Source organism: Kluyveromyces marxianus, chromosome 5 (genome assembly GCF_001417885.1).
Source record: "Kluyveromyces marxianus DMKU3-1042 DNA, complete genome, chromosome 5".
Classification (NCBI taxonomy): Eukaryota; Fungi; Ascomycota; class Saccharomycetes; order Saccharomycetales; family Saccharomycetaceae; genus Kluyveromyces; species Kluyveromyces marxianus.
The window spans coordinates 775,263-786,883 of record NC_036029.1 but is presented as its reverse complement, the minus strand read 5'-3'; the positions used below and the strand labels follow the sequence as shown (position 1 = coordinate 786,883).

Here is an 11,621-nt window from a genome sequence, read left to right as displayed (position 1 = left end):
ACGGTTACGTTATGGATATAGCTACCGTTCCTGGTGAATTAATAATCTGCTTGTGTGCCTTTAGATAGGGCTCTTTTTTTTTTTTTCCTTCTTGGCTGTGTGGTACTTGGTAATTGGCCAGACAAGACTGAAGCAAATGAAGAACGGACCGCGCCTTTTCTAAACAGCGTGTGTCGTTTGCTTTTAGCTCAGACCATCATGACTTAGACGCTGCGAATTGAAGTGAAGTGACGAGGAATTCCTCGGCAGAGCTCCGAGAGCTCGTATCACTTGTATCACTTGTACCGCCAGTGGACAGCGAAACCAAAAAAAAATAATTTAACGGCTTATCGGTTTTTGGGCAACAGACGATCCCCTAAGAGAAGTGATTCATATTCAAGCTCAATATTTTTAGCTTTCGTACCCTTTTTTTTTTCTTTATTTGTTTGACCTTGTGCGATTCGTTCTGAAGAGTATGAGTTACTAACAACACATATGGCGATCTGAGATTCTGGATATTCTTTAGATTCAGTGCATCTCAGGCTACAGAGTTGGGTCAAGTCACGGAATTACTGTTACAGCAGCATATTAATATTTTTGGTGGAGCGCAGTACAAGCCGGATGTTTAAGTCACGGCGATGAGCCCTCCGACGGCTGTTCATGCTGTAAGTCCGGGGAAACTGCACGACACTAATTGATCCACTGCGGTGAATTCAGAGGAAGTAGACCTTATGGAATAGCGTATTCCTTTAGTATGCTTTAGAGTTCTCCAAGCTTATGAGAAGGATTGGGTTTAGTGGTGCGAGCCTGTTCACCAGCCATAGATTTAGAGTAAATATGGGGTCAAGCTTTTATTATAAAAAGGTTGGGGTTTGGCGATCTAACTGGACATCATTGAACTGTTCCTTTAATGCAATTCAATTCAATTCCCAATTCACATCAAATAGTATCAATAATACCAAGCTTTACCTTATTATTCCTTAACAAACTCTTAAAAGCTAAAGCTAAAGTCAAAGCAAAAAAACACATAGGATTAAAATTAATATCAAATAGAGAAAGAACCCAATGTCTGAAGAAGCTGCATTACAGACAGGAACAGCTGCTCAAGGTAGCCCTGATCAAAAATCTCTAGACTACTCCCACAATTCCACAGCCCCAACTGACGTCGGATCCCATGCTTAAGAAGACGATGAGAAAGTCGTCCCAATTGAGATCCCAAAGAGACCACTCTCAGCCTACATCACTGTGGCTATCTTGACACTATTTGTCGCATTCGGTGGTTTTATCTTTGGTTGGGATACCGGTACCATTTCAGGTTTTGTTAACCAAACCGATTTCATTAGAAGGTTCGGTAACAGACACAAAGACGGTACTCCATACTTGTCCAACTCCAGAACCGGTTTGTTAGTGTCCATTTTCTGTATTGGTTGTGCTATCGGTGGTGTGTGTTTCTCAAACTTCGGTGATATGTACGGCCGTCGTATTGGGTTAATGATTGTTGTTGTTGTTTATGTCATCGGTATCATTATCCAGATCGCATCCATCGACAAATGGTACCAATATTTCATCGGTAGAATCATCTCTGGTTTGGGTGTTGGTGGTATCGCTGTCTTATCCCCAATGTTAATTTCAGAAACTTCTCCAAAGCATTTGAGAGGTACCTTGGTGTCCTGCTACCAATTGATGATTACATTGGGTATCTTCTTGGGTTACTGTACCAACTACGGTACCAAGACTTACTCCAACTCTGTCCAATGGAGAGTCCCATTGGGTCTATGTTTCGCCTGGGCCATTTTCATGATTGGAGGTATGGCCGTTGTTCCTGAATCGCCAAGATACTTGGTGAAGAGAGACAGAGTCGAGGATGCACGTTTGTCCATTGCCAAGACCAACAAGGTTTCCATTGAAGACCCAGCTGTCCAAGCTGAAACTGATTTGTTGATTGCTGGTGTTGAAGCTGAAAGACTAGCTGGTTCTGCTTCTTTCAAGGAATTGTTCTCCACCAAGACCAAGGTTTTCCAACGTTTGGTCATGGGTATTATGGTCCAATCTTTCCAACAATTGACCGGTAACAACTACTTCTTCTACTACGGTACTAGTATCTTCAAGTCCGTCGGTATGACCGATTCTTTCGAAACTTCTATTGTCTTGGGTATTGTCAACTTCGCTTCCACTTTCTTGGGTATCTACATTGTTGGTAGATTTGGCCGTCGTCAATGTTTGCTATGGGGTGCTGCTCTAATGACCTGTTGTATGGTTGTCTTTGCATCCGTCGGTGTTACCAAGTTGTGGCCAAAGGGTCCAAACGGTGGTGTTTCTTCTAAGGGTGCTGGTGACTGTATGATTGTCTTCACCTGTTTCTACATTCTATGTTTCGCTACCACCTGGGCTCCAATTGCTTACGTCGTTGTTGCTGAATCTTACCCATTGAGAGTCAAGTCCAAGTGTATGGGTGTCGCTACCGCTTCTAACTGGGTCTGGGGTTTCTTGATCAGTTTCTTCACTCCATTTATTACCTCTGATATTCACTTCTACTACGGTTACGTCTTCATGGGCTGTTTGGTTGCCATGTTCTTCTACGTCTTCTTCTTTGTCCCAGAAACCAAGGGTCTAACTTTGGAAGAAGTCGATGAAATGTGGTTGGAAGGTGTCTTGGCATGGAAGTCTACCTCATGGGTTCCACCATCCAGAAGAGGCGCTGACTACAACGTCGATGAATTGCAACATGACGACAAGCCATGGTACAAGGCTTTGTTGAAGCATTAATTTTAACCTGCTTAATTCTCATGGCCTCTTCGTGCCATCCTGTCTGGTAACTTGTTATTGACTTTTTTTCTTACCAATTAATACATTCATTTCAGAAGATATGTCTTGCTGGAATGCTTCATGTCAGTGCTCATTAGCTTTCTTTTGCTGGAACACGAAATTCTAATGATAACTCGTTTTATCGTCCTAATATTAATGCTAATTGCAATAAAACTAATGAATGATAATGAACAAATTTTATACACTGAACATACATTTTATAATAGAGACTCTAAAATATATTTCAGTTACTTTCAAGCCACACGAAAGTGTTGCAGAACCTGATGTTCATAACAGGAGAAGTGTTTTTTTCACTCTTCCATACCATACCGTACCGATCGATTATTGAATGACAAGAAAGTTTTTCCATCCCGCTCTTCTGGAGAAACTTCAAATCTGGATAAGGATAATCCCAGCTGGAGATATACCCGTAATCTTCTCGAAGGTAAAATTTGGGGCTGCATGCCACTATTACTGCTACTACTAGTACTCTACTAGTACTACTGCTACAATCTCACCTGTGAACCCCAATTTTTCGCCGCTTCGCTAACATACCACTTTTTTTTTCGACGCTACATCATCAAGACTCTTCCTTCTTGCTCGCGGAGAATTGCACTATGCGAAATAACTAACTCATCCACTAGTTGCACCAGTCAGTCACACCTGTTTCGCTGCCCTTCACTACACTACTGTTCACAATGTACACTTTTATCGCTTAGCTGCTGAACCCTGTATCTGCTGGGAAAAAAAAACCATCAAAAAAACCGTCAAAAAAAAAAACAACAACAAAAACCAAAACCCAATCTAAACATTGTTTTTCCGTGGGGTTCCTTCTGACCTTTTCCAGGCCCTTTCTACGGCCCTTTATTTCGGTGGTGTGAAGCGCTTCTCCATAGATCCCGACATACCGCTTCTTCGGATTTTCTGACATGGCTAAAAAAAATACCCAAAAAAAAAATTACAGGCTGAAATAGGAAAGGGGGAGAACAATTGTTTTTCCGGGGTGGGGGCTCTTTTACTGCGTGTTTTCTGGGCAAAATATGCGGTGGGGTGATGGGTTTCTCCAGAATATTTTAGGCGGCAGGTCTTATCTCCTCATTTTTTTTTCACCCACGCGCGCGTATGTTTGTTTGTTTGTGTGTGCCACGGGTTAAAAAGGAAAAAAAATTGAAAATTGAGGACAAACTTTTTCCGAGTCCCTACTATTTTTCTGGGGAAAATTCAGATGGGGTGATGAGTTCGAGGTTTCTCCACATTGTGTTGTTGTTTTGGTGCCGAAGATGGTAATTACAGCAAAATTAAAAAAAAAAATGCATTAGATAAAATTTATTTTTTTTGTTTGAGCTTTTTTAAGGCACAGATTCTGCCGCACAGGGCTCATACAGGGAGCGCGCGCTTACGGGAATAGCCCCGGAAAAGTCCTGGAATAGTCACGGATGGAGAAAAAGAAACAACGGAAAATCTTTGGGGGTGGTTTTAGTAGGCGGTGCATGGGTGGTGTCATGCGTTTTTGTCGAGCGATGCCGGAAGAATCTGGGGAAAGCAGAGTTCCCGGCGTGAGATATGGAGTGAAAGCGCGCGTAGACGCGGGCGCAGTGAAAAAAGAGGGAGAGCAAGTGCTGCAGTAAAATAGGAAGTAGCAGGTAACAAGATCTGAGCTGGATTGGTTAGAGTAGTTGTTCCGATACGGGGGTGTCTGCGGGCGAAAAAAAAAAAACTGGGACCATTACATTGTCCAACAATAGTCACATCACACTATGAATTAACTAATTAGTGTATTGGTCCGGAAATAGTGTATGTGTGAGAGAGTATTTTCACTTGGCTTACTTGGCTGCTTGGCGCCGGCTGCTAGATTCTGGTGCCAAGGTGGTGCCAAGATGTCCAAGAGAAGAAGCGTTAGCAGACGCTAAAGGTGAACGGGTTTTCGCCATGGATTTTCTGATATAAAAGGAAGTGGTTTGGAACTGAAATTTGAAATTGGAATCGTATCTCAATCTATCTCTCTCTGTTATATTTATTATTATTGTCTTTTGAATGCTCAGACCCCATCAAGCAATAAGAATCACACACACTTAATATTATTATTACTACTATTAATTTTTTGCGACCACTATTAAAAGTGTCATTATAGTGAAACTGTTATAGGAATAAGAAGACTATTATATTTCCAAACAAAAAAACTCAAAAAATTGATTAAAAATGTCTGAAGCTGCTGCTGATTTACAAACAGGCACAGCTGCTCAAAACACTCCTGTCGAGAAGACTTCCTTCGACAGTTCCCAAGTTTCCACTCCAACCAATGTCGGTTCCAAGAACGACTTGGATGTGGACCACTCCAACGCCGAAATCGAAGCTGAGCTTCCAAAGAAGCCTGCTTCCGCTTACATCACTGTCTCCATTCTATGTTTAATGGTTGCCTTTGGTGGTTTCGTTTTCGGTTGGGATACCGGTACGATTTCCGGTTTCGTGAACCAAACTGATTTCTTGAGAAGATTTGGTTCCAAGCGTCACAATGGTACTCACTACTTGTCCAATGCTAGAACTGGTTTGATTGTTTCCATTTTCAACATCGGTTGTGCTATTGGTGGTATTATTTTATCAAAAGCCGGTGATATGTACGGTCGTCGTATTGGTTTGATGTTTGTTGTTGTTGTTTACGTTGTTGGTATCATTATTCAAATCGCTTCCATCAACAAATGGTACCAATACTTCATCGGTAGAATTATCTCTGGTTTGGGTGTCGGTGGTATTGCCGTGTTGTCCCCAATGTTGATTTCTGAAACTGCTCCAAAGCAATTGAGAGGTGCTTTGGTGTCTTGTTACCAATTGATGATTACTTTCGGTATCTTCTTGGGTTACTGTACGAACTACGGTACCAAGACTTACTCCAACTCTGTCCAATGGAGAGTCCCATTGGGTCTATGTTTCGCCTGGGCCATTTTTATGATTTGCGGTATGTTGTTTGTGCCAGAATCCCCAAGATACTTGATTGAAAAGGACAGAATCGAAGAAGCCAAGGCTTCTATCGCCAAGTCTAACAAGGTTTCCATTGACGATCCAGCTGTCCAAGCTGAAGCTGATTTGTTGATTGCCGGTGTTGAAGCTGAAAGAATGGCTGGTTCTGCTTCTTTCAAGGAATTGTTCTCCACAAAGACCAAGGTTTTCCAACGTTTGATTATGGGTATTATGATGCAATCTTTCCAACAATTGACTGGTGATAACTATTTCTTCTACTATGGTACTACCATTTTCAAGGCTGTCGGTTTGAAGGATTCTTTCGAAACTTCTATTGTCTTGGGTATTGTTAACTTCGCTTCCACCTTTATTGGTATCTACGTCGTTGGTAGATTTGGCCGTCGTCAATGTTTGCTATGGGGTGCCGCCACAATGACCTGCTGTATGGTTGTGTTTGCTTCTGTCGGTGTTACCAGATTATGGCCTCATGGTCCAAACGCTGGTATCTCTTCTAAGGGTGCTGGTAACTGTATGATTGTCTTCACCTGTTTCTACATTTTCTGTTTCGCTACCACATGGGCTCCAGTTGTTTACGTTGTCGTCTCTGAATCTTACCCATTGAGAGTCAAGTCCAAGTGTATGGGTATTGCCACTGCTGCCAACTGGATCTGGGGTTTCTTGATCAGTTTCTTCACTCCATTTATTACCTCTGACATCCACTTCTACTACGGTTACGTCTTCATGGGTTGTTTGGTTGCCATGTTCTTCTACGTCTTCTTCTTTGTCCCAGAAACCAAGGGTCTAACTTTGGAAGAAGTCGATGAAATGTGGTTGGAAGGTGTCTTGGCATGGAAGTCTACCTCATGGGTTCCACCATCCAGAAGAGGCGCTGACTACAACGTCGACGACTTGCAACATGACGACAAGCCATGGTACAAGGCCATGATGAAGCATTAATTTTTCCAACATGCTTAATTCTGTTCTAACTCGTGATTTGTTATTGACTTTTTTCTCTTACCAAATTAACACATTCATTTCAGAAGATATGCCTTACTGGGATGCTTCATGTCAGTGTTCCTTAGCTTTCTTTTGCTGGAACACGAACGAATAATAATGATAATATATTTTTTTATCGTCCTAATATTAATGCTAATTGCAATAAAACTAATGAATGATAATGAACGACTTTTATAAACTGAACATACATTTTATAATATAGACTCTAAAATATATTTCAGTTACTTTCAAGCCACACGAAAGTGTTGCAGAACCTGATGTTCATAACAGGAGAAGTGTTTTTCCCATGTATTAATTAATTAATGACGAGAAAGTTTTTCCACCCCGCTCTTCTGGAGAAACTTCAAATCTGGATAAAGATCATCCCAGGTGGAGAAATACTCGTAATCTTCTCAAAGGTAAAATGTGGGGCAACATGCCACTATTACTACTGCTACAATCTTGCCTGTGAAACCCAATTTTCCGCCGCTTCGCTAACATACCACTTTTTTTTTCGAACGCTACATCATCAAGACTCTTCCTTCTTACGGGCGGAAAACTGCACTATACGAAATAACTAACTAACTACCTAACTAACTCACTAGTTGCACCAGTCAGTCACACCTGTTTCACCTCACTTCGCAATCTACACGTTTATCGCTTAGCTGCTGAACCCTGTCTCCACTTGGAAAAAAAAACAAAAAGTCAAAAACCAAAACCCAATCTAAACATTGTTTTTCCGTAGGGTGCCTTCTGACCTTTTTCAAGACCTTTCTACGGCCCTTTCTTCGGGTGGCGTGAAGAGCTTCTCCATAGATCCCGACATACCGGTTCTTCGGATTTTCTAACGTGGCTGAAAAAAAAAACAAGGCTGAAATAGGAAAGGGGGAAAAACATTTGTTTTTCCGGACGATATGGCTTTTTCCTACGCGCGGTCTACGCAAAAGTTTGAGTGGGGTGATGGGGTTTCTCCAGAAATGGTATACTGGGTTACTATTGTTTTTGTTTGTTTTTCATGCTTTTCATGTTTTAGATTTTTTTTCCTTTTTGTGATGCTCTGAATCTCCCGCAGAGATCGCGTTGGTTTCCTGTGCACGGATAAACAATGAATATCCAGGGCCACGGCTATTCGGCCAGGGCCCAATTTGAGAGGGGAGGAAAAAAAAGAAACATGTAGGGCTGGGGGAAAATTACTATACGGTGCATGGGTTTACCATGCACACCGACTGCTTTTTCAATGTGGGTTAGATGAAAAATTTCCCGATTTGTGTTGGACGGTGGAATGGAATAATCCGGGGAAACGACGTAGAAAGGGACGCAGTACTCCAGATACAACATGGAGAAACTATGACTTGGATTGTATGTGCGGAGGTTCTGTGTGGAAGGAACAATAGTGCCGTACCCATACTAAAAATTTTCCGGCTGGGAAAAAAGCAGTTTTCAGATCGTATCTGGGAGTGAAATCGCGTAGAGGAACAAACCGGGTTTATTATTATTACTAATTTTTTTTTTGTTCTATTCTAATTAATATCTATCGTTTGGGAATCTGGAGATGTTTTAGACATGTCAGCTGGTAGTGAGCAAGTATGACACTAGCAGCGGAAAGAAAACCAGCAGTTTGAGTGGGAAAAGGAATGAGAAAAAATGGTTAATGAACGTGGAGCCCCAAGGTAATTTTTTTGTATAAAAAGATGGGGTTTTTCGATGATGAAGTTGAGATCTCAGTTTTATTTATTGTATGTTTGTTTAATTGTTAACAGTTCAAAAACATCATCAAGCAATAAGAATTATACTTGTATCATATTATATTGGAACATAATATAATATAATATAAGAATAAGTGAATAAAATAAAACAAGCATTAATTATATTATGTCCGAAGCTGCTGGTTTACAAACGGGCACAGCTGCTCAAAGCACTCCTGTGGACACCAAGTCTTTTGAGAGTTCTCAAGTTTCAACTCCAACCAACGTTGGCTCGAAGGATGAGTTGAAGGTCGATGAGACCAACACTGAGGTTGAGCTTCCAAAGAAGCCTGCTTCTGCTTACATCACTGTCTCCATTCTATGTTTAATGGTTGCCTTTGGTGGTTTCGTTTTCGGTTGGGATACCGGTACGATTTCTGGTTTTGTTAACCAAACTGATTTCGTGAGGAGATTCGGTTCTACTCATGCCGATGGTACTCACTATTTGTCTAACGCTAGAACTGGTTTGATTGTTTCCATTTTCAACATCGGTTGTGCCATTGGTGGTATCTTTTTATCAAAAGCCGGTGATATGTACGGTCGTCGTATTGGTTTGATGTTTGTTGTTGTTGTTTACGTTGTTGGTATCATTATTCAAATCGCTTCCATCAACAAATGGTACCAATACTTCATCGGTAGAATTATCTCTGGTTTGGGTGTCGGTGGTATTGCCGTGTTGTCCCCAATGTTGATTTCTGAAACTGCTCCAAAGCAATTGAGAGGTGCTTTGGTGTCTTGTTACCAATTGATGATTACTTTCGGTATCTTCTTGGGTTACTGTACGAACTACGGTACCAAGACTTACTCCAACTCTGTCCAATGGAGAGTCCCATTGGGTCTATGTTTCGCCTGGGCCATTTTTATGATTTGCGGTATGTTGTTTGTGCCAGAATCCCCAAGATACTTGATTGAAAAGGACAGAATCGAAGAAGCCAAGGCTTCTATCGCCAAGTCTAACAAGGTTTCCATTGAAGACCCAGCTGTCCAAGCTGAAGCTGATTTGTTGATTGCCGGTGTTGAAGCTGAAAGACTAGCTGGTTCTGCTTCTTTCAAGGAATTGTTCTCCACCAAGACCAAGGTTTTCCAACGTTTGATTATGGGTATTATGGTCCAATCTTTCCAACAATTGACCGGTAACAACTACTTCTTCTACTACGGTACTAGTATCTTCAAGTCCGTCGGTATGACCGATTCTTTCGAAACTTCTATTGTCTTGGGTATTGTCAACTTCGCTTCCACTTTCTTGGGTATCTACATTGTTGGTAGATTTGGCCGTCGTCAATGTTTGCTATGGGGTGCTGCTCTAATGACCTGTTGTATGGTTGTCTTTGCATCCGTCGGTGTTACCAAGTTGTGGCCGAAGGGTCCAAACGGTGGTGTTTCTTCTAAGGGTGCTGGTGACTGTATGATTGTCTTCACCTGTTTCTACATTCTATGTTTCGCTACCACCTGGGCTCCAATTGCTTACGTCGTTGTTGCTGAATCTTACCCATTGAGAGTCAAGTCCAAGTGTATGGGTGTCGCTACCGCTTCTAACTGGGTCTGGGGTTTCTTGATCAGTTTCTTCACTCCATTTATTACCTCTGATATCCACTTCTACTACGGTTACGTCTTCATGGGCTGTTTGGTTGCCATGTTCTTCTACGTCTTCTTCTTTGTCCCAGAAACCAAGGGTCTAACCTTGGAAGAAGTCGATGAAATGTGGTTGGAAGGTGTCTTGCCATGGAAGTCCGAATCATGGGTCCCATCTTCCAGAAGAGGTAATGACTACAACGCCGATGACTTGCAACACGATGACAAGCCATGGTACAAGGCTATGATGAAATAATCTAATTGATCTCATCTCATCTCCCCTTTTTTTTTTTGTTTCTACAGACTTTAAATTCAGAAGGTCTTATTACCTGCTGGAATATGGTTGCCTGCCTAAGAAATGCCCTACAGCTTTCATTATGAGGTGCCAATAATAACAATAATAATAATAGTAATACTTTTCAATGGTAATATAATAATAATAACAATCTAATGAATGATAATGAATTAATCTCATCTACATGTATATATATATGTATGAATATACGGAATGAAAAAAATTTTTACATATAAAAACTTCTTTTAGTTCTGATAAAGTTTCCTGTTATACCATACTTGCATATTGTAAACTACAGAGAGATTGAATGGAGACAAGAGCAGACTCTAAGTTCTCTTTGGATTGTTTGTAAACTAAACATTCATTCTCTAATTCTTGTATTGTCTGTTCGTTCCTGGCTAACGTCTTCAATATCTTTTTAATATGTGGTTTTGAAACACCCAGACTAACCATATCTTCCAAAAGCGCCTTATTATACTCCTGAACTAACAACGGCTCCGTACTCTTATATCTTTGGGAAAACTCTGCTGTAACATACTCTGAAGTGAACTCACAAGTGGCACTGCGTGGCTCTTTTTGAAATATCTTTCTCATAGAGACCATGCAATCGCTCTTAATGGAGTCTTCTGCATCCATATTCAGATACGAGCCGTTTTCAGACCCAGAAGGTGGTTTGAACACAGAGTAGAAACCAGGCAACTTGCTCCCTTTTGTTCTCACCGTTGAGTTTGCTCTGAATAAATGAGTGGTGCTGCACTTCAAGTTGTTCAGGTATTGGCTTTTATTCTGAGAATGGTCCATTGCGGGTGCCCGTTTCTTGTACGACTGCGATAGCGTTGCAGCAGCATAACGAGGAACCTTCTCTGTAAGACCCTTCACGAGCTTTTGATCAATATGTATGTTACTCTTCTTGATACCAACTTGTTGTCTAACCGAAAGTAGCTCAAAGCTCTTTAGAAACTGGTATAAGCTACTAGCACTAGCCGTAGTTGTTTTTGTCCCACCATTCTCAAACATTTGTACAATAGCCATCTTCTGAATGGGACCCTCTTCCCAAAGACAACTTTTGATCCACTGATCTCTCTACTTCTCTAGAAATATGTGCTAAAACTAACAACATCAATCACCGATAAACATATTATATACTAACACCACGTTTTTACTTCCTTTTCTTCAAACTGACACAAGAGTGTCAGTTTCCCGTTAGTTCCTGAGAAGATGTCCAATTTCTACATCACGTGACTTTAACACATTATCAACACTTTTTTTTTCCT

General features: G+C 41.1%; 4 protein-coding genes across 4 annotated transcripts; 3 read left to right on the top strand and 1 right to left on the bottom strand.

Annotated features, from left to right (window-relative positions):
• Positions 1-1,446: 1,446 nt before the first annotated feature.
• On the top strand, positions 1,447-2,745 carry KHT2 (sugar porter family MFS transporter; the record flags this gene model as incomplete). Its single annotated transcript, XM_022820354.1, has 1 exon — positions 1,447-2,745. The coding sequence occupies one exon, from the start codon at positions 1,447-1,449 to the stop codon at positions 2,743-2,745; it is 1,299 nt and encodes a 432-aa protein (XP_022676826.1).
• Positions 2,746-4,983: 2,238 nt separating this feature from the next.
• On the top strand, positions 4,984-6,696 carry KHT2 (sugar porter family MFS transporter; the record flags this gene model as incomplete). Its single annotated transcript, XM_022820353.1, has 1 exon — positions 4,984-6,696. The coding sequence occupies one exon, from the start codon at positions 4,984-4,986 to the stop codon at positions 6,694-6,696; it is 1,713 nt and encodes a 570-aa protein (XP_022676825.1).
• A 1,911-nt stretch (positions 6,697-8,607) lies between these two features.
• On the top strand, positions 8,608-10,308 carry KHT2 (sugar porter family MFS transporter; the record flags this gene model as incomplete). The annotated part of the gene is made up of 1 exon (XM_022820352.1): positions 8,608-10,308. The coding sequence occupies one exon, from the start codon at positions 8,608-8,610 to the stop codon at positions 10,306-10,308; it is 1,701 nt and encodes a 566-aa protein (XP_022676824.1).
• A 306-nt stretch (positions 10,309-10,614) lies between these two features.
• On the bottom strand, positions 10,615-11,379 carry KLMA_50359 (uncharacterized protein; the record flags this gene model as incomplete). Its single annotated transcript, XM_022820350.1, has 1 exon — positions 10,615-11,379. The coding sequence occupies one exon, from the start codon at positions 11,377-11,379 to the stop codon at positions 10,615-10,617; it is 765 nt and encodes a 254-aa protein (XP_022676823.1).
• Positions 11,380-11,621: the final 242 nt, after the last annotated feature.